The sequence below is a fragment of the Bos indicus genome, chromosome 6, assembly GCF_029378745.1.
Source record: "Bos indicus isolate NIAB-ARS_2022 breed Sahiwal x Tharparkar chromosome 6, NIAB-ARS_B.indTharparkar_mat_pri_1.0, whole genome shotgun sequence".
Classification (NCBI taxonomy): domain Eukaryota; kingdom Metazoa; phylum Chordata; class Mammalia; order Artiodactyla; family Bovidae; genus Bos; species Bos indicus.
In genome coordinates, this window is record NC_091765.1 from 109,258,977 (window position 1) to 109,282,969 (window position 23,993).

Genomic DNA, 23,993 nt, shown 5'->3' on the forward strand with positions numbered 1-23,993 from the left:
TACCCCAGGAAGGATAAAGGAAACGATTCATGGCATGCATGACCTGGAGCCGTGTCGGGGACAGGGGCTCTCCCCACTTCTCACCTCGCTCCCTCAGCGTCAACCCTGTACTTGGGCAGGGTTACCCTTTGAATCTTCCAGACGGAGCGCTGCTCAGGGCTACAGCTTTCTCATTCAAGTCCAGCGGGCACAGCGTCGTCTGCAAACTTCAGGCAATGAGAGCCTTCTTGTTTCTCTTTTTCAGAAACTTCAGCAAAGTCCTCTCCAGTTTCATTAGCTCTGATGGAATTAACCACTCACTTCTTAGCCAATCCCTGAGGCCAAGAGAAATGAAGATCCTAATAGGGTTTTAAGCCAATGAGAACGCACTCCCGAGAGCCCTCGGAGCTGAAAATGGAGGAGGGCTCCACCAGGGAGACGACTGTTGCTGGAAGAAGTGGCAACGCGACGCTGGGGAGGAGGCCAACAGATGTCGGCCTCAATGCTCCGTGGGTCTGCATTTCCATTTCCTCTGAATCCTGCGAGCGTTTTCTCAGGATGTCCAGCACTGTGGCAATCACCAGCATGGGCTATGGCCAGAAAACTTCTCTATTTTTAAACGACACACACACATTATTATGCCCCATCACATTGTTTCAGTGATCAACTTTAAAGGGCCCTGGCTTACCTCCTCCTGGAATAATAAAGCAGTCACAGGAGGGGTTCTCTGGGCCACTCCAAAAACCACTCCAGAGTGGTTTGCCACACATAATAGAGGGTGCACTTGAAAGGCAGCACCCAATGACCGGTTCTGGCTGAAAACTTGTGTTCTCAGAAAGTTCAATAAGCACCACAAGTGGCCACAATGTGTTTGAAACTTTATAGCATGCGTCTTCAGGAGACAAAGTCCTAAAACCAGATGCAAAGACTTGGAATTTTTTAAATTAAAAAGTGTGGACAGGAGAGGTAACAGTCAAAGTAAAATAAGCATCAATCCAATGTTTCTGTTTCAAAAATAACACCCGAGGTATGGGGAAAATTGTAATATGGAATTCAGAAATCTGCTTTGGCCCTGTCTGCTATGGCATGTTCACTGTGCCTGCTCTCCTTGAGCCAAACGGCTCTCACTGACTGGTCAGGCTTAGAGGGGAGAGACAGAAGACCAAGGAGATCAAATGCAGGGAAGGCATTTTTCCATCCTCACCTCAGTGATCAGAGGGCAAATATACCCATTAGCCTCAAACCAGTCAATCCTAAAGGAAATCAACCTTGACTATTCATTGGAAGGGTTGATGCTAAAGCTGAAGTGCCAATACTCTGGCCAAGGATACAAAGAGCCAACTCATTGGAAAAGACCGTGATGCTGGGAAAGATTGAAGGCAAAAGAAGAGGGAGGCAGAGGATAATACGGTTAGATGACATCACCGACTCGATGGACGTGAACTTGAGAGCAAACTTCAGGAGCTGGTGGAGTACGAGGAAGCCTGGCATGCTGCTGTCCATGGGGTGGCAGAGTTGGACACGACTTAGCAACTGATTATCAGCCTCTCTCGACACACACTGCCTGCAGGTCTAGATGGTCAGTGTGAGAAAGTGGGTGGACCAGCGTTAGCCATCACCACTTTTCAAACGAGCAACGTAACACCCAGGCCTAGTCAAGCCCCAGGAAGGCCAGCTTCGTGATCTTTTCTAATGGAAGGTAACCTAGTTCGGTACTCGGCCTGGTCCAACCTACCTCAGAAATGGTTTATGTGGGTCCTGACCCTACCACTTACTGGAGGAGGGGCTTGGTATAATCACTTACTCCCTGCTTCCACATCCCCACGTGCACGAAAGGAACTGTGATATGCCTTCTCGTGACTGGTGTGCACATAAAATAGCTCCTGTGACAAGTTCTTGGATGTGTACCAGACAGAGCAAGCCCATGAAGGCCATTCAGTCCCATTCAGTGCTCTGACTTTAAAACACACAACTCAAGTATTTTGGTCTGATCACAGATCTTTTTGTCTTTTCTGTTTCCTCCAGATGCCTGTACCATCACATATGAGTGGTAAGTCATACATTTTAGTACTACAATAATGAGACTGAAAAAACAAAAAAACTCACTTTTGTAAATCCTCAAAATTTTCACATAGGTATATAAATAACATGAAATGATCAAAAGGGCATGTCCTAACCCCTTATTGAATGTAAAGCCTTGGGCAAGTTTAGTTCAATAGTAGACTTCAATCAGTCGTAGCTTTAAAATAGTAGTAACGACAACAAACATCTCTCGTACTAGATTGTAAGGTCCCTGAGGGTTGAAATCTTTTATCCCACTTTATATTCTCCTAAAGGTCCTAGCAGACTGACTGGGATATATTAGATGTTGAAAGGAAGGATAAATTGAACTATCTTGAAGGGCATGCCACCTTGGAAAAGAGCTTAAAAGATTGCTTAGTTGCTATAAAATGAATACAGAAAGTAGGGAAAAAGTGAACTCACTGCCTAATAAATACAGCAGTCACAATTTTTACCTTTCATAAATTTCCAACCACTCTTGAAAAAGTGTCTCCCCAGCTGAGAGACAGAAGATCTCCTATGGGATCTACCTCTGTGATTCCATGACTTCTGGCAAATTCCTTTTCTTCTTCTTAAATATGATTATACTGGAGCAGCCCCTACACAGAGGGCTGGGACGGCAAGAAGAATCAGAAGCAGTCCTGCTCGCCCAGAGCCAGAACCCCTAGGGGCTTCCCCATCTCTGTCAAGTTCCTTTTTCTTTTCAGACTTCAGTTTCTTTAGCCACACAAGATGGAAGTAACAAGCTTTCTAAAATCTTTTAGTTGTAAAATCAGATGCCAAAATTTCTCCACACACCTCTGGCAGGTCTCCTATGAGTAAGGTGCCCTGACAGGCACTCCTGAAGGATGTGAGACCAAAAGAGAGATATGTTCTCCAATAAACTTATGGTCTATGAGCAATAAAACAAAGGACACAAATAACCGTGATCCCAGGCAGGAAGGGGGTAATGGCCAGCCAGGAGGTGCTCATGTGGAATCCGCAGCTGTGGGCACAGCAGAGGTTTTGCAGAGGGGCAGCATTCATCCTGTTTCGATGTGGCCAACACAGAGCACCCACATGCCAGGCACTGTGCCCGAGCACAAAAAAACAAAACTGTTACCAAGCCACCTGCCTTCACAGTGCCTGAAGGCTGATGGCAGGAGGGAGACAGAGAGGGGGCAGGAATTCCAGGCAGAGGGACTTGTGCAGCGCAGACAGGAAGGCAGCGTGTCACAAAGCACCCAGGCACGGCCGTGACTCCGCCGGCACAGCGGGAGGCTGTGTCCAGAAGAGCAGCCTGAGGAAAGGCAGGGGGCAGGATGCGACTGACATGGAGCCCCTGAATGTCAGGCTTTGGGGTCTGGATTTTCATCACTTCAATTAAGCTCCCTAACAGCTCTACCTACCTACCAACTGAACGTGGGTCGTGTGCTCAGTCATATCCGGCGCTCTGCGACTCGTCTGTCCGTGGGACTCTCCAGGCAAGAGCACTGGAGCGGGTTGCCATGGGGATCCTCCCTGGCCCAGAGACCGAACCCCTGTCTCCTGTGTCTCCTGTGTTGCAGCCAGATTCTTTACCCGCTGAGCCACTGGGAAGTCCTAACAACTCTAAGTGACTGAATGTTTATTAAACTTCACACAATCATTGATTTGTATCCAAATATACCTTTTCTGTAATGAAAAGGGATGTGGCTGAAAGAAAATTCTCCCCCAAAGGTAATTTAAATAAATTTATTTGCAGGAGAAAAATATCTGCCCGTCAGGTACAGTCTGATCCACAATGATCCAATAATAGTCACAGCTCATTCTGGGAGGACTCTTACACAGGCTGTAGGAGCAAGTCCGCACGGAGCATCAGAATCACAAAACCATCTAACCAGAGTATTACACAAGACATAATGACCATGATACAATAATAAAAATACACTATCAAATACTCACTACTTTGTGAGCTATAGCTAAAATATAAACAAGTTAGGCTCTTTCTTAAAAAAAATGAAGAAAATATTTCTATTACAGCTTTATTTCAAGCATTTTCAGTTAGATACCGCTTTATATATTTTTACTCACAAGAGATAGCAAAAGAATCCTTTCTTAAGTATCAGTAGATAAAATATATTACTCGTTCGGATGTTTGCACTCTGAAGCGTACTTTGCCAGGTATGAGTTCAGATAAGAGAATGAAACTGTGCTGCAGCAAAATCCTGGCTGATAATCAAGGCCTGGATAGTTTTCATATTTGTTTAAACAAAAATTTACATCACGGAAAAAAGAAGTGAGGCCATAAGACAGCCAACATTATTCTTTCTCAATGGAGCAGTCTGATTCCAGAGAATGGGCTTTCCAAGCCGAATTCAAAGTGTGTGGTCCCGAAGTTGAATTCTTTCCAGTCGAAGGAGCTGCCTGCGGCTGAGGCAACAGGCAATGATGAAGCGAGTTGAGCGGAAAGTGTTAACTGAACTACAGAGATGGTCACTGATAAAACAAGTTCCTAGAGGTCCTCGGGGCCCACACAGAGGCGAAGGGCACTCAGAACTATCAGTACAAAAGAAAAATGTGCTCACTGAACTGCACACATAGAGCTTCTAGGAGGGTTAACAGTTCTTGACATGGGTTCCTGGTTGTAGTTTACAATATCTGCCTTCACCACTCTCTGTCATAAAAGAAAACAGAGTTATTATCAGGACATCAGAACATTTAGAAAGAGCTCCTTAAAGTATATTTTTATTTTCTGAACTTCGTGAACTCCTGATGACAGACATCATAAATGAAGCAGAAGCTGATATTAAAAGAATCAGCCAGAACCAACTCATGTCAAGCTGGGATTTTCTTTTTTGGGGGGGTGGGGGGCTAAGGGGGGGTGGGGAAGGGGTTGGTTTTGTTAAGGATGTAATAGCAATTTTTTAATTCAGTCGTCTCTGGTTTTATGACATCTATGAGGTTATCACAAGTCTAATAAAAAACTGGCAAATCAATAGGAAAAACTAAACCCCGGTTATAATTTAAAGCAAAGGATTTAAAATTAATCATTACAAGTTTTGATTCACAGATAAGGCCTCATCATTTCAAAGTAAAAAATATTATTTATTAATATTTCCATATACTATTATACTCAGGCATAACTCTTTTAAAAATGTTTATCAATTTGTGAGTTAGTGAGAGGAAATAAAAATGTTAAAGAGAAGTCACATATAAAGAAGAAATGTTTTGAGCAGAACTTTTCCAATTTTTAAAACTTTTCTCCTAAATCCCTGACTTACTTCCAAATGGCTCCACTACTGGGTCATGAATAATGACTCTAACAAAATATAAAATAATGAGAAATTTATATTACCTCACATTCATGTGTTTAAAACAATTTAAATCAAAAGACACTTTTAACTCTTCCTTCTTTTCCTCTAACACAACTTCAAGGAATATTTTAAACAATGAATTTAGCGACATGCCCTAACATTCTTCTTTAAGTAATAATTTAAGGAAAAACAAATCCTGAACTGTTTTCAACTCCTACTAAGTCTGCACACATAAGCAGACAAAGAAGGGTAATTCAAGGCAAACTTTAAAAATACTCTTTCAATTACTACGCTATTTCAGGAAAAACAGTAAGGAGAGAATAATGAAATAACTGCTTCAATTCTCCATTTCACTGCACATGTAATAAACATGACCATAAAGACAAATACATTTGAAAGTAAATGAAATGTTATTTTAATTTGTTCCCAATTCCTTAAGTCGTAAGTCTGGCAAAGGATCAATTTTTCAAAGTTCCAGAACAGGACTTATGCAATATTAATTCCCAAGAATGTACAATAAATCTTTGAATTTTTTATTCATAAAGAACAAGATAACATTCACCAGTTCTCCCCACCCTCCTCCCACAAATTGCAATAGTTTATCGATTAATACCTGCACTACTGTACTGAACAGATTCTGCTCTGAGCAGAGCTGGTATGTTGGTTATCTTCTTCCGAGTACTTCACTATTTCTGCCCTGACAATACGCTGTCAATTCCGTATAACAGAAACAAGATGCAGAAGAAAGGGGGAAAAAAAGAAAGAAAGAAAAAAATGGAAAGTGTGTTCAATGACTGAAAATAGATGGGAACACCAAAGTAGAAAAAGAAATACGCACATAAATTTAAACAAGCCACAAAAGAAATAGCAGAATATATGCATATAAAAGGAAAGAAAATGAACAAAGATACAAGAAACATTACAATTCTATTTAATTATTGAAATGGACATGTCTACTGAGCCTCCCAGAAAAGCTGTGGGCTCTATTTTTGATATCACAATTACATGTAACGCATATAATGCCCAGTATTTCAGAAGACAACAAAGAATTTGGGGGCTTTTCTCTACTAAAGTGCAGCTGAGGTACTCATTCAATTTCTTTTTACAAACATTACTGAGGATCTACCGTGGGCCAGTCCCTCTACACTGGGAACAAATGGTGAACTGCACAGGATTTGTTCATAAGCTGCTGTGGGAAGGGAACATGCACACAGCTAACTGTCATACCAGATAAGAAATTTACTAGTGGATTTATAACATGTGTGGAGGGAACAAAGAGTGGTTCATTTTCTTTGAAGGTAGAGGATGCATACATCAGAGGAAACTGCATGTCATTTACGGTTTTTACATTTAATCATATTCGTTATTGTCAAAGACCTCCTTTTGATGGTCACTTCCCCGGCTCTCACAGCCCTAACCTCCAAGTTTTGAAATTTCATACAGAAATAAGTAAGATCAAAATACATTTTTTATAGTTAAAAAACATACCATATTTTAAGCATGACAGCTGATGTTTTCAAATGAATTTTGCTAAGTAACAAATCAAAACTAGTCAGATTTTTTGATTACTATAACCCTTAAGATGAGAAGACCACATAAGACAAATATGACAGAGATAACACACTCCCCAAATTTTTTAGACTTGGAACTATATCCACTTTTAATGAGTTCCAATATTTTATTTTGGAAAGATCTTCCTTCACCATAGCATCTATTAATTAGCACATAGAGAAAAACATATTAATCAGGCTGCTGCTTGTGCTAATGTTTATAAAGCCTGGATAAACAACTGAGAGTAAATGAACAGGACACTAAGGTGTATTAGCCTTGCACAGGCTCTGCTCCAGTTCTCCAGCAAGCAGTATTAACTTCTGGACAAGACTCATGATTTACTAGGCACTCAGCCTGATGCTATCACAGGAGCATTGCCAACTGCCACATGACGTATGAGGGGGGCGCATCAGTGACCCGTTGAACATCATCATCTGGCCTCCGCAAACCTAACTGCTTCATGCCAAACTATGGGTTACAATAAAGAGAAGGGATTTTCATAATCAGCAAGCAACTCATTAATCCTCCAAAATGATGGTTTAAATCCTATCTTATAAACACAACCAGGTCACTGACCTATGGTCAAGACATTCTGGTCAAAGTATTGACTAACATAAACGACTTGGATTTTCACCACTAATTCTCATCAAATTAATTAAGAACTAACAAGGCAACATCTTTCTTGAGGGCCTTGGTTGTTTGACATAAAGCTCTATACAAAATTTCTGAACTGGAAGCCAGAATCAAAGTTCTACATATTCAGGACTTTGCTTTCTCTGAGTAAATAAAGCATAATTTCTATGATGTAAACTTTATGGTAGGGGACTTCACAGTAGTTTCTTGTTTACAAATCATTCAATCATTGATGTTTTCAGAGAAAAGTGTTACCTACAAAACACCAGTCTTTATGTTTGGAGCTACAGAGTAAACTCAACTCTGCTATAAACTCTGTTCTCTGCTATTAGTCAAGTGAAGGAAAACAATGCAGTGGCCCTAAGAGAAAGGGAGCTGTGTGGCTGAACACCAGCTTAACCCCTGTTTTGTCAGGGTTGTCCAAGTCAGGTCCTAGAACTGGAAGTGGGAGCTCTCCATTAGGGTAAGCAAGAAAGCAACTTAGGAGTTGAAGTGGTAAGGTATAAGCAGTAGAGATGGACTCGGGAAAGATAAATCTGGTCAATTCTGGAACTGTGCTCTAACCCAGAGAGTACAAACATATTTACCTTACAAAAGTCATAGTTGGTCACCCTCAGGATAGAGAGGAAACATACTCTAACAGCTAAAACACCTGTCACTATCACTCATTCAAAGCAAACCACGGTTCCAGGTACTGGAAACATTCCTGCAAGCAATCATGATCTCTCTTTTTTTTTGAGATGCATTAAGAGTCTAGCAAGGAAAACAAATGCATAAATTATTAAAGAATACCATGATTGATACAAATTCAAAGGGCAAAAAGTTATAGGTTACCACTCAAAGCACAGATATAGCATTTTTTAAAAGCAGGGTACCGTGCACACAGTAGGAGCTTAAAGAAAGCAACTCTCCTTTTCCTTCCATGTAATGGCATACGCATACACTGCATAATATGTCATCACAGGCTGTCAGTAACAGTCACAACTCTGGGCAAGCTACTTTACCTCTTTGGTCTTCACACTCTCCTAATCTATAAAACACAAGGTTTATCTATGTGGCAGCTAAGATCCCATTTGGTTTTGAAACTATATGGAAAAAAAAATTTTTTTAAGTGAATAGAAAAAGAAAAAAAATGGAATATGATCTGACATCAGATCAGATCAGATCAGTCGCTCAGTCGTGTCCGACTCTTTGCGACCCCATGAATCGCAGCACACCAGGCCTCCCTGTCCATCACCAACTCCCGGAGTTCACTCAGACTCACGTCCATCGAGTCAGTGATGCCATCCAGCCATCTCATCCTCTGTCGTCCTCTTCTCCTCCTGCCCCCAATCCCTCCCAGCATCAGAGTCTTTTCCAATGAGTCAACTCTTTGCATGAGGTGGCCAAAGTACTGGAGTTTCAGCTTTAGCATCATTCCTTCCAAAGAAATCCCAGGGCTGATCTCCTTCAGAATGGACTGGTTGGATCTCCTTGCAGTCCAAGGGACTCTCAAGAGTCTTCTCCAACACCACAGTTCAAAAGCATCAATTCTTCAGCGCTCAGCCTTCTTCACAGTCCAACTCTCACAATCATACATGGAAAAACCATACAAAAAACATGTATGACCACAGGAAAGACCATAGCCTTGATCTGACATAGGGCTTAACAATATTTTTTTGGAACTTTCTCCTCAGGCAAGGGAACCAACCATCAACAAAATGGGTGATGATTATGAAACCATCAATGAAAGGCCACATTAAATAATCATTAAATAATGAAAAGGCCACTTACTAAATGAGAGAAGACATTTGCAAATGATATCATGAAGTTAATATACAAAATATATAAAGAATTCATACAACTCAATATCAAAAAACAAAACAACAGAAAAACAGAATTAAAAATGTTCAGAGGACTGAAATAGGCATTTTTCCCCACACAAGACATACAGATAGCCAAAAAACACATGAAAAAGATGCTCAACACTTCTAACAGTTAGGAAAATACAAATCACAACCGCAATGAGGTATCACTTCACACTTGTTAGAATAAGTACTGTCAAAAAGACAAGAAATAACATGTGTTGGCAAGAATGTATAGAGAAGGGAGCCCTTCCATACTGCTGTGGGAATGCAAATTGGCACAGCCACTATGGAGAACACTATGGAGGCTCCCCAAAACACTGAAAATAGAAATACTATATAACCCAGTAATCCCATTCCTGAGTATATATCTGAGGAAAACAAAAACACTAATCTGAAAAGATATATGCACCCCAATGTCCACAGCAGCATTAATTGTAATAAACAAGATATGGAAGTCACGTGTGTTCATCAGCCCAAAATGGGTAAGAAATATGTGATACACACACACACACACACACAATGGAATATACTCAGCCATAAAAAGAATGAAATGTTGCCATTTGCAACTACAGGGATGGACTTAGCGGTTATTATGTGTAGGGAAATAAGTCAGACAGAGGAAAAATAAACACTGTGTGTCTTCAGTTACATGCAGAATCTAAAAAATAAAACAAACAAACTAATTATATATAACAAAACAGAAATAGCTTTACAGATATGGAGAACAAACTAGTGGTTTCCAGTAGGTAGAGAGAAGAGGAAAGGGGAAAGATAGGGGACAGGGATTAAGAGGCACAACCTACTAGGGATAAAAATAAATAAAATACATGGAAATAATGTACAGTTACTATTTTCAATAACGTTATATTTAGTATTATCTATAAAAATATAGGATCACTAAAACGAACGCATACCTAGTTCAAAGCAAACAAAGTCATAATTTATTAACTGGCCAGTGAAAATGTCACTAATAGAGAAATAAAAAACGGATCTAGAGCATACTTGACATATCTGTCTGCCCTCATGTAATCTGGGAGCTCCCTGAGGATAAGGACTGTGACTTATTCATCTCTGTATCCCCAGATTTCAGTGTTCTTGCATAAAGACCCTCAAAAAACATCTGCTGTCTTAGTAAACTTCATTCCTTCTTTTCTCCATCTTCTCTTCCTTGAACAGCTTGTAAAGTGTGTTTATAACTCATATATAACTCATTTTATATAACTGTCAAATGGGAATAATCTAGGTTAAAACTAAAATAGCAGAATCTCTTTAATCAGTGAATGGAATTAAGACTGAGGCCTTATTATAAATATTTGTCACAAACAAAATTACTATAGCATCAATTTCCATGTGACTGGTGAGTCTACAATCTAAATTCTTCTGTATAAAATAATACAAAACACTTTATCATTCTGTGACACTGAGTTCCTTCAGGACTCTTTCGAATGACATAAAACCACAGAACGCAGGTGCACAAGCTCTTGCTCTCTCCCTTCCTTTCTGCCCTACTCCTCCACTTTCTGTATATAAATTATATATAGAAATGAAGTTCAGATTATCTGAACTTCTTTGCTTTTAAATGAACTTTCAGAGACATCAAATGGCCAATAGGTACATAAAAAGAGGCTCAATATCACTAATCAACAAATTAAAACTACAGTGAGATATCACCTCCCACCTGTTAAAATGGCTGTCCTCAAAATATAAGAGATAAGTGCTAGAGAGGATGTGGAAAAAAAGGAAACCCTGAATGAAGACTGTAAACTGGTACAGCCCCTGGAAAACAGTATGGAGTCTCCTCAAAAAGTTAAAAACAGAACTACCATACCATCCAGCAATTCCATGTCTGAGTATTTATCTGAAGATATATCGACTCCCATGTTCATTACAGTGTTATTTACAATAAGCAAAATATGGAAACAGCAAAGTGCCTGTTGATAGGTGAATAAAGAAAATGTGGAATATAAATATATGTACATATACACACAATGTAATATTATTTAGCCATGAGAAATAACAGTCTGCCATTTGTAAAAACTTGGATGGACTTCGAGTACATTGTGCAAAATGAGATAAATCAGACAGAAAATGGCAAGAATTGTATGATACTACTTACACATGAAATTTTAAAAAGCAAAATTGCAAAAAAAAGAAAAGAATAAAATGGTTGTTCCCGGAGGATGAGGGGATAGGAAAGCTGTCCTCTAAAGGGTACAAACTTACCATTATTAGTAAATAAGTCCTAGAAATAATGCACAGTACAGTCAATACAGAAAGCAATATTGTTTTATAATCATCAAACTTGCTAAGGGATTAGAATTTAATTATTCCAACTACCAACAAAGATATTCATGTAACATGATAGAGGTACTAATTACTACTATAATGGCAAAATCATACTATAATAGATAAAGATATCAAGTTAACATGTTATATACTTTAAATTTACATAATATTTTGTGCCAAGTATATATCAATAAAAAATAATACTGTGCTCAAGATAGCTCGCAAGTATGTTCTTAGAAACATCTTTTAAAAATAATGAACTTTCAAAAATGTTTCCTTCCACTGAGAAAACTTAACTGTGAAATACATAATTTAACTGGCAAAGGCACCAAATTCACTGGTCTAAGGAATGGAGAATGAGGTTTCCCTACACAAAGGCTCTGACAGACCCAGTGAAGGAGGGCTTAGTAGCTTGAATTCATCTTCAAATGAATGCATTCAAAGTAAACACCAACAAGTCGAAAACAGAACTAAACTTCATGGCCTAAGAAGCCGGGGTGCACTTACAAACAAGGTGGAGTGTACAGGGAGGGTGAGGAGCTCTGTAGTGAACACATCTGACACGGGTTTAGCTAAAACGTGCCTAGCTGTTAAGTCGATCTCTAAAAGTTCAAAGAGTAACTTTCTGTCTCTTGTGACCAAGAGTGAGCTAAAAATACGAATCAAGTGTCCCTAGAATTCTGCCTTTTAGCAGTACCCCAGTCACTCCACCTCTCTGGAGATACCCTAGAACCTGAGCATTGCTGGGGGCTCGGGCGAGTACAGACCCCTTGTCCGGGGGGCCGTCAGCGCTGCACCAGCACACCTTCTCCTCTAGAGGGGCTCATCACTGGCTCTCCCGTTTTCCATTCCTCCAGTGATCTGGGATGACTTCTCCCTTTTATCCAGTCATTCCACAAGTCCTACTGATTCTTCTGTGAAATGTCTCTTACATCCATCCCTCCCCTTCCACCCAATTCCGGTCCTTATCACACGAAGGCAGTAACCCAGTCTCCTTGCTTCAACCTCTCTGGCACCCATCCACACACACACACAAATTCCATTAGATTAATCCCATCTAAAAACTGCTTTCGTTTATTTCCCTGCTTAAAATTATTTTCCACTGTCAATATGTGAGATTAAGATTATCAACTTGGCATTCATAAATCTCCATAATCTTTCTTCAAATTTCCTTCACACTCCAACACAAATGGTCATTTATTTTAACCAAACAGCTCTTCTCTTTCCAAAATACCATCTAAACTTTTCAACTTGCTTGTTCCAGCTTCTTTTCAACTCCCCACTCCAAACCACCCAGTGAATCTTCCCCCAGTACGGTAGCGTGGAAACATTAGGGGCACTGCCATCAGAAAGACATGAGTTCAAGTCCTGGGTCCATCACTGCCCAGCTGTGGATAAGCACATCAAGTTACTTAACCTTTCTGCAGTCTCAGTTTTCCAACCATAAAATGATGAAGTGCCACCTGCCCCAGAGTTATTGTAAGGATTAAATGATGTAACAGTAGCTGGCACATTTATTAATTTTCTTCACTGCATCTTAAACTCTTAAATCTCCTCTGGATCCAGCAGTAAACCACACTTATATGATCAATTAATCATTTATGATCGCCTGAAAATCACTGATGGACTACCTAGTTAACCAGGCACAAACATCATTTAGAAAGTGAAGCTACAAAGCAGAGGCATCACGTGACTTCTTGGATCTGCCAAGGTCTGTATAGTCAAGCAAATCACTGATTTCTCTTCTTGTATCCATCCTCCTAGGCCAAAATCAAGTAACTACTTTGGTCTGGGAACAATTTATAAGGCACAAATAGCTAAACACTGTGTCTGGCCACAGTAAGTGTTGAAATGTCTTTTGAATAGTGAGAAGTAAAGGTAGATTTCCAGAGTTCCAAATATTTAAATGAAGCTCTAGAAACAGCCATATCAGCATAACAATTTTCAATTGATATTTGCTTAAATTGTCTAAAAACATGCACACACAAAGACTAACCATGAAAAGAAGACACAGAATTAACTCAAAAAGAATTAAAGAAAAATTTAAGGATGGAGAAAGATCATTATACCTTTGTAGCTTCACAAAGCAGGGAAAAAGTAGAGAGGGTTGAGGGAAAATGTTATTTATCAATATATGTTGCTTCTAAGCAAACCACTTCTGAAGTCTAATTTTAAACTACAGGCTCTGATTTTTTTATTCAATCAAACATGTAAAGTAGTGTGCTACTGTATCTTTAAGCAGCTGACTATTGGTATTCATGTTTATTTCTTAGTCTAAGAGAACTGTCTAGGAAGAGTGGAAGAATTCAGAAATCCTCAATAATTAATACCATTATTAAATTAACAATAAAATAACATCAAGAATTAATATTACAATGCAGGATATTTTACAGAAGAACAGAGAGCAACACTATTTTTTATAGTGTTTCACCAAACCAAACATAGAAGATGCCAAATAGGGTAAACTCTTACTACTTAAGGCTAAACTTTAATAAATAGTTGGGATTTTATATAAAACATAAAAAGGATATTATACAGTAATCAAGGAAGAAGAACTTAAATAAAGAAGTACAAAATAATATGGTCAGTTCCTTAGCCATTATTTAACTGCTGATGAAATTTTTATTACATTAATCTCATTTTTCCAACAAAAAAAAGACAAAATGAGGTTTCAAGGTATCATCATTTGGCAAAAACTTAACATCCTCCATCTTCTGCAATAAACAATGACTCATACACACAATCTATTTTTAAGGCTGTTAGGGATATGTACATAGAATGCACAAATGTAAAAGGATTCAGAGAGAAAATTAATGTCTTTTAAGAAATAAATTATTTTTTTTAAGTATACAGTTCAATATAATCACCTGTGACTGTTCTATTTCTGCTTTGTTTAACTTGATTCCAAGGATTTCAGCAGCAACTTTCTGAAAACACAGGAAGACCTGCATAACAAAAACAGGTTTAAATGATTTAAAACAGGCATGTCTAAGTTACCTTCAAACAAATTGAACTTTCTAAAAAATGATAAACAGCAAGAGCTGCAAAAATATGATGTACCGGGTTGTTCCAAAAATACCTTTATTTGTCAAATACAGCAACATTTAAAGTATAATAATTTTTTAAATGATTAAACCATAATTTGAAAATTCATACACTTCACTGAACTGGTCTAAATTTACACACTTATCCTGAAAAACTTACACTTTTAAAGAGTTAACATAATTAATTACAGCTATGACATTAAAAAAAAAAAAAGACTACTAGCCAAATAATAAACTGCTGTAAGTCCTGAAGAAAATGAAAGTAGGGTAAAGTTTTTCACTGCCAATTTTACACTGATCTTTGATATGGCATTAGCCTGCCTTGAAAGGTCTTACTTTCCACTCTTTCATAATCTCTAAGATTCTAATCAATTTTAATAAATTCTCTCTGGAGCAAAAAACTTAGTAAACTTTACTGTATTTTGTCAAACACAAAAGTAGCAGTATATGACTTCCCTGATAGCCTGCAATGCAGAAGACCCCGGTTTGATTCCTGGGTCAGGAAGATCCACTGGAGAAGGGATAGGCTACCCACTCCAGTATTCCTGGGCTTCCCTTGTGGCTCAGCTGGTAAAGAATCTGCCTGCAATACGGGAGACCTTAGTGCGATCCCTCAGTTGGGAAGATCCCCTGGAGAAGGGAGAGGCTACCCACTCCAGTATTCTGGCCTGGAGAATTCCATGGACTGTATAGTCCACGGGGTTGCAGAGTCGGACACCACTGAGTGACTTTCACTTTCACAATCCAGTATCATGAAACAAAAATCTGCAAAGACTTCTATAAACATCCTTTCGTACATAGATAGCTTATATGGGGTCCACTATGATTCCTGGAGCTCCAATAGTCTTTGCTTGTCTGCATATCTTGTCTTTACCCCCTAAATATCCGAGTTTATTCTGACCCCTACTTACTCACGACTCAGTTCAGCTCAGTTGTCGCTCAGTCGTGTCCGACTCTTTGCAACCCCATGAACTGCAGAACAGCAGGCCTCCCAGTAATCACCAACTGCCAGAGTCTACCCAAACTCATGTCCATTGAGTCGGTGATGCCATCCCACCATCTCCTCCTCTGTCGTCCCCTTCTCCTCCTGCCCTCAATCTTTCCCATCATCAGGTTCTTTTCTAAAGAGTCAGCTCTTCGCATTAGGTGGCCAAAGTATTCGAGTTTCAGCTTCAACGTCAGTCCTTCCAATGAACACCCAGGACTGATCTCCTTGAGGATGGACTGGTTGGATCTCCTTGCAGTCCAAGGGACTCTTCAAGAGTCTTCTCCAACACCACAGTTCAAAAGCATCAATTCTTCACTACTCAGCTTTCTTTATATTCCAATTCTCACATCCATACATGACTACTGGAAAAACCACAGCCTTGACTAGACGGATCTTTGTTGACAAAGTAATGTCTCTGCTCTTCAATATGCTGTCCAGGTTGGTCATAACTTTCCTTCCAAGGAGTAAGCGTCTTTTAATTTCATGGCTGCAATCACCATTTGCAGTGAACTTGGAGCCCCCCAAAATTAAAGTCTGACACTGTTTCCATTGTTTCCCCATCTATTTGCTATGAAGTGATGGGACCAGATGAAATGATCTTAGTTTCCTGAATGTTGGGCTTTAAGCCAACTTTTTCACTCTCCACTTTCACTTTCATCAAGAGGCTTTTGAGTTCCTCTTCACTTTCTGCCATAAGAGTTGTGTCATCTGCATATCTGAGGTTACTGATATGTCTCCCTGCAATCTTGATTCCAGCTTGTGTTTCTTCCAGCCCAGCATTTCTCATGATGTACTCTGCATATAAATTAAATAAGCAGGGTGACAATATACAGCCTTGACCTACTCCTTTTCCTATTTGGGACCAGTCTGTTATTCCATGTCCAGTCCTAACTGTTGCTTCCTGACATGCATATAGGTTTCTCAAGAGGCAGGTCAGGCGGTCTGGTATTCTCATCTCTTTCAGAATTTTCCACAGTTTATTGTGATCCACACAGTCAAAGGCTTTGGCATAGTCAGTAAAGCAGAAATAGATGTTTTTCTAGAACTCTCTTGCTTTTTCCAAGATCCAGTGGATGTTGGCAATTTGATCTCTGGTTCCTCCACCTTTTCTAAAACCAGCTTGAACATCTGGAAGTTCATGGTTCACATATTGCTGAATGAAGCCTGGCTTGGAGAATTTTGAGCATTACTAGCGTGTGAGATGAGTGCAATTGCGCAGTAGTTTGAGCATTCTTTGGCACTGCCTTTCTTTGGAACTGGAATGCAAACTGACCTTTTCCATGCCAGTGGCCACTGCTGAGTTTCCCAAATTTGCTGACATACTGAGTGTAGCACATTCACAGCATCACCTTTTAGGATTTGAAAAAGCTCAACTGGAATTCCATCACCTCCACTAGCTTTGTTCGTAGTGATGCTTCCTAAGGCCCACTTGACTTCACATTCCAAGATGTCTGGCTCTAGGTGAGTGTGTCACACCATCATGATTATCTGGGTCATGAAGAACTTTTTTATACTCATGACTACTTACTGAATATTTATCACAACTTCAATAAGGCTATCCACTCCAGTATTCTGGCCTGGAGAATTCCACAGACTGTACAGTCCATGGCGTTGCAAAGAGTCAGACAGGACTGAATGACTTTCACTTTCAACAACTTAATTTTAACTTCTAATCAAAAAGAGATGATGTCCCCAAAAGGCTTATGTCATTTGTACCCCAAAGAGCATTACATATTATAGTTCACTGATGGTCAAAGTTCAAGGAGAAACAGGAAAGCTAGTGTGGTGAAATGGAGAGAAAAGGAGGACTGTAAAAGAAAAACAGCAGAGTGACTAAGAGCATCAGGTACGCCTAACAAATCAGGTAAGATCTGTTGGGCTATTATGGGGAGGACTTTGGCTTTCATTCACTCTGAATGAAATGGAGGGTGGCTTGATGTGACTTCTGTTTTAACAAGGTCAATCTGGTTGTTGTACTGAATATTCACTATAGAAGATGAAGGGTCAAAAAGAGAACCTGGCAAGAACACTAATGTAAGAGATGATGGAGGCCTGAAACAAAGTGGCAGCAGTGGCAATGGCAAGAAAAGTCACCAGATTATGGGCACATTTTGAAAGCAGAAAAACAGGACTTGGTGAGAGTTGTGGTATGTCAAAGACAGGAGTCAAGGATGACTCCAAAATCTTCGTGGTCTTAGCAACACATAGGAGATCTACCATTTACTGAAGTGGGGAAGACTGGAAAAGATCTGACGAAGAAATATCAAGAGCTCAGTTCTGGACCTGAATCCTGCATTAAACTGGACTGACTCTTAAGACACTTAAGCAGGAGTGCTGCGGTATATGAGTCTGGAGTTCAAAGAGGTTTGGCCAAAGGCATGAGACTAGATGAGGTCACAAAGGGAATAAGTTTAAAAAAGAGAGATATCCAAGGACTGTGCCTAGGGCAATTCAATGAAGGAATGTGCAAAGGTGATAAGAGAGTAGTTGTCAAGGTAGGAGGGAAACCAGAAGATGTAGTATTCTGGAAACTAAGTGAACAAAGTATTCCCAAGAGGAGCGAGTGATCAACTATTTTATATGCTACAACTAAATCAAGTAAGATGAGGACTAAGAACTGGCCATTGAATTGAGCAAAAAGGAGGTCACTGATGACCTTAATAAGAGCATTTTGGGGTAAATATTAGGGGCAAAAGTCTGACTGGAACTGTTGAAGACAAACCGGGAGGAGAGAACTGGAGATAACTCTTTTGAAAACATTCTACTGGTAAGTAGCAAAGAGTAAGAAACAGCTAACAATGTGGGTGATCAAGCGTTTTCTTATATTTAAGGTAAGAGAAGTCATAACATTTCGTGTGCTGATAGAATAATCCAGTAGACGGGAAAAAAAACGATGCAGGAGTGAGAATTTTAAGCCATGTTTGTTACGAGGCAAAGACACATGGGACTAATGCACAAGGGAGGAGTTGAGCCTAGCTACGAGCAGAGACAGCCCAACCCACAGGAATCTCAGAGGAGACAGAGAGGTGGGAATGGACAGTGGGTGGGAAGGAGAGTTGGGGGAGACGAGGTGGCAAGAGTATGTCAAAGTTGTCTTCCCTTTGTTTCAATATTTTTTTTATAAAATAAGAAACAAGGGAATCGGCTAAGAGAATGGATGATGAAGGTTTGAAGATTTGAGAAGAGAAGCTATGAAACACTCATCTAGGTGAAGGAGAGAGACAATGGCCTAAGGACATAAGTACTAAGCAGCATTAAGGTCCACTTGAGGTGAGCTGACTGTGGACTGTAAGTGAAACCTCCAACATGCCTCTAAGCTTTTTTCTCTCGTCATGTTCAAATACATGAGTGCAATCATATAAAGGGGCATAGTCAAGGTTTAGTCAAATAAGTCAGATAAAGTGACTGACGGGAAAGGAAACTGACAGAGTATTGCATGGTAATGATTTTGACTGACTATGAGTAAGGAAGAAAGGAAAATGAGGACATGAAAGGTCAGGGGCAAGTGTTAGGATCAATGTCATGTAGGCCCTGCTGCGGCTGCAGACTGACTGGACTAGGGCATTCAAGCTGGTCAGTGATTAGCATGCCTGATACTGAGATATGAGATAACAGAAGGGCTACAGTAATCTGTAATGACAGAGCATGGGGGTGCATGGATGAGGTGGGGTGGTGAACAAAGATACTGACACCACTAAGAATTATGACAAAGGTAGTATCAGAGAAAGTACAGTAAGACCGGAGATCAACTTCTCAAGCAATGAAGGGAAGTAACCCATGATTGGAGATGACGTAAAGTGACTTCACAAGAACAAACCATTTCAAAGTTGCCTTTAAAAAGAAAACAATGAGGATTTTTAAAAGTACACAAAAAATACTAAGTCGTTAAACACAAGCTAAAATACTGGAAGTTAAAATAATTCTAAAATGACAAGAGACCCCCAGGAAGATAAGTGAGGGTAAAAGCCCAATTCATGGATGGGTTTATCAAGGAATATTGATACTGTATACATTTTTAAAGTAGGTAGGTGTCTCACGTTAGCATTATCCTGGGTAAAGGGTTCTAACACATCACATTTTTAAATGAGTTTGATCCCTCAAAAGATTAAATAACTTTTATATTATTTAATATTTACCCTGAGCATATAAACCATCAGTGAAATCATACAGGGAAAACATGAAGAAGATTAAACCACAGAAAAATTCAAACGTCCTTTGGTTGAAAATGTCAAGAAAATGAACGATCAAACAAAAATCTGGGCAGCGGAAAGAGAATATTTGCAAAAATTATGACAAATGGCTGTTATGTTATCCCTAACACAAAAAGGTCATAGAAAATTTTAAAAAGCAACAAAAATATAATAAACAGGTAATAAGCAGAAAATCAACAATAAATAAATTTATAATAAGTACATAATATTATAAACAGATAATAAGCAGAAAGTAGGCAATAAAATTTTTAAAATTTCAAGCTCAATAGCAGTCAAAGAAATTTAAATAGTAAAATACCTTTTAATCCCTTGTCTGCCAAACTGACAAAGTTTTAAAAATAAATAAATTCTGAATGTTAAAAAAGATTACAGAGATATGGCACTCATACAATGCTGATGGTAGGATAAATTAACTTAGGCTTTCTGGTGGTAATTTGGCAAAAGGTTTCAATTCTCTTCCAAGGAAATAATCAAAACTTACAGACAAAATTTTACAATGTCCTGAACTTGGAAACAATCTATATATCTAACAATAGGGACCTGGTTGAATAAATCTGAACATTTATTTAATGGATTATTAAATCTAGTGAGATTTTAATCTATTTAGTAATATTAAGTGACACAAGAAAATTTTCTACAGATAAACATATTAAATTAAAAAATACAAAATTATTTCTATATTATGATCTCAATTTTTTAAAAAATAAACATTTAGCATGGTTAATATGGTGAACCCTGGAATGTCAATCCCTTAGGTTTACAAATCCTATCTCCACCACTTATTCTGTGTACCCTGAACCCCCACAACATAAGACTATTCTATAAAACAAAGATAATTACTTATGATTTCTAGAAAATAAATCTGACTTACATGTGAAGATATTTTAGACTAATTCAAAAATATTTTAACATCATTCTAAACTTCTTATTTAAATGGTTATGGTGATTTACAGAATAAGCATCCATTCAAATACAATTAATTAATTAACAACTAAATAGAGATAATCAAAGCAGTACATGTCCATCACAAAGTAGGCACTCAGTAAACGCGGTCCACTAGCCGTGGTAGCAGCAGCATCAGAAAATGAGACTATCATATGAGGTTATGAATGATCATCTCTGGAGGGTGAGATTATGAGTGATTTATATTCTTTTTAACTTTTGTATTTTTAATTCCCTAAAAGAACCATGAAATTATGTTAAATAAATTATAAGAGGAGTATCAATAGAATAAGCATGTTGTATATAACCTAATGGTATTTTATGTCTTCAATAGGAATTAATCTAAAAGTTAAGTAATGAAAGTATACTTCCTATGAGTATTAGTAAATAAAAGTAAAACATCATTTATAATATTTAGCATTCATTATCTTACTTACAGAGTCTCCTGTCTTTGCTGAGACAAAGTGGCTACTAAAACCATTTTCCTGGCAAAATCTTAAGTGTTTTTCAGGTTTTACTGTTCGCATATGCTCCAAATCAACTAGAAAGGTAAACAAAAACAGAGAACAAAATTCAGTAATAAAGTCAATCAATAAATATTTAATAAGTTTAAATGTGACTTCTTTTCCAAGATTATACCCCAGCTTAGACACTAGCGGTATAATTTGGGGCAATTCTTTTAAACTCTTTATGCTTCAGTCTCTAAATCTAAAACCTGGGAAAAACAAATGGATCTATTATATACAAAGTTCTTTGAGAATTAATCCATGTTTAGTGTACAATGGGGCTTCCCTGGTGGTTCAGCTGGTAAAGAATCCGCTTGCAATGCAGGAGACCTGGGTTAGATCCGATCCCTGGCTTGGGAAGATCCCCTGGAGAAGGGAAAGGCTACCCACTCCAGTATTCTGGCCTGGAGAATTCCACGGACTGTATAGTCAACGGGGTCTCAAAGAGTCAGACACAACTGAGTGACTTTCACTTTTATGCACAATGACCAGCACATGTTAAGTGCCCAGAAAACTAAAAGCTATCATTCCTATTATCTATATAGTTTGAGGCACATTTGATGATACTCAAAAAATACGCATTAGTATAATGCATTTAAACATAGTGATTAATTGTAACATATACTTTCCACAGCATATTTGGTTTGAAAGTTTAATTACCTTAATATATTAATTACAATAGTTCTGTAATCTCTATAAACTTTAATGTTAACACAAGCACATTATTAATTTTCTGCCAAAAGATATCAATATTTCATTGTCTACTTACTTTATTTACAGTTATGGTTTAATTTCACAAAGACATAGCTCATTTGCTTTCCAATTCTAAAAGTGTCCATTCTCAAAGCAGTAATGGGCCAGAATATATTTTCTTGAATAGTGGTAGGTGCTTTAAAGCAAAGCATAGTACTCATATCCAATACTGGTTTTATCCAACACAGTCTAATTTTTTCAAATGTGATCTTTTATTGAACAGTTTCTCTTTTTACAACACTACAAACCCTATAAGGGTGTTGATTCAATGCTGTCAAATTATAAGGCAAATATATTCACAGGATTTAAGGACAACTAGGCTCTTTGAGTCAATATAGGAAAAAAAAACTTAAACTGATTTCCTGAGGAAGGGACCCAACTGACTTGTAAAAACTTGTAAATTTGCAAATCTAGTAAGCTTACATAATAGTGGCAATTGATTATCAACTAAAAAATGCTCTCATAATACGTAAAAGTCTTTATTTGAAATTACATTGAAGGTCTTCAGTTTGTAAGCTCAAGAGATCTTTCTCTAGGAGATTTTTGATCTACTGGGGGATTCCTGAGCCCCATTTATACTGCTTAACTAGGATAATATGCACCTTTTTTCTTTTCTGGCCACAACTTGCTGTTCCTTAAACATCACTGAGACTTTATTTACAAGAAGAGGCCAAAAAATGTCCAGATACCACAGGCATCAATTTGTTGACGACTAAAATACTAAGCTATTAGCACTGACATTTGTACATCTAGTTTACCATAATATTGAAGTTAGAATACTTTCCTAATTCAACAAGAGTAAGAACAAATCATGTCACTAGGAAAATTCCCCAGTGAAATCACTGTCAAATTAAAAAAATAAAGTCTGTCATTCAACATGTATGTACGTTTGTCTTTTCTAATGGAACACAGTCTGCCACGGTTGTGTCTTTCTTCCTTTCTTTCTTCTCTCCCTTCTCCACTTGCCTACCAGATAACTCCTCAACTACACAGATAAACTACTATAAATTTATCTATATAGCACTGGGGGATTTACTAGGCAAAAGTTTTTTCCCTAACAAAGATAATCATTAGAGACTAATAACTATCACTAATCAATTGATACAAAATTATTCAGTAAGTATTTATTATATACCAAGCTCTATGGTAGGCAGTGAGAACCCAAAGAGATACAATCCAGGTCCTAAAAAAATTACCACCAGTATTAGGAATATAAAAGACCATTAAGAAACATAAAAGTTATCTTAAATAACCGAGATTTTGAGAATGACACAGCAGATATAGAAAAGGCCCTCACAGAATTTGACCATTGTTTTCCTCTGTTGTGTTAGAATTTAGTGAGCAAAATTTAAAAGGCCTTAATTACTAGAGTCTGTTGTTGTTCAGTCACTAAGCTGTGACTCTTGCAACCCCAAGGACTACAGCCACCAGGCTCCTCTGTCCATGGGATTACCCAGGCAACTATACTGGAGTGGGTTGCCATTTCCTTCTCCAGGGGATCTTCCTGACCCAGGGATCAAACCCACGTCTCCTGCATTGGCAGATGGATTCTTTATTGCTAAGCCACCAGGAAAGCCCTAGTTACTAGAATACTTCATTCTAAATAATCCAGAAATAAATTCTGACAATGAAACTACAGTGAGATACTGGTAAATTCTTTCATTTCTTCGATTTCTGAAAGCATCCTTAAAATTATTATCCAGTATTCATCTAGCATACATGTGGTAACCATCTTACTGATATGATTTAATTTCCCTTATATCCTTCAGTGCAGGGGTCCCCAACCATTTTGGCACTAGGGACCAGTTTCTTGAAGACAATTTTTCCATGACCAATTCAAGCGCAGTAGGGTTCTCACTCCTATGAGAATGCCTGTCGCACATCTGACAGGAGGCAATGTGAGCAAAGGGGAATGGC

General features: G+C 38.4%; 1 protein-coding gene across 2 annotated transcripts in view; it reads right to left on the bottom strand.

Annotated features, from left to right (window-relative positions):
• Nucleotides 1-3,738: 3,738 nt before the first annotated feature.
• RAB28 (RAB28, member RAS oncogene family) overlaps nt 3,739-23,993 on the bottom strand; it is a 97,943-nt gene continuing 77,688 nt past the window's right edge. The window contains exons 5-8 of one of the 2 annotated variants that reach the window (XM_019963108.2): nt 21,255-21,358; nt 14,500-14,577; nt 5,929-6,023; nt 3,739-4,675 (exon numbers count right to left, since the gene is read on the bottom strand). In XM_019963108.2, the coding sequence (XP_019818667.2) occupies nt 5,934-6,023; nt 14,500-14,577; nt 21,255-21,358 (272 nt within the window). In that variant the 3' untranslated portion in view covers nt 3,739-4,675; nt 5,929-5,933. The remainder of the gene's footprint in view (nt 4,676-5,928; nt 6,024-14,499; nt 14,578-21,254; nt 21,359-23,993) is intronic. The other variant, XM_019963107.2, reaches the window with a different exon arrangement.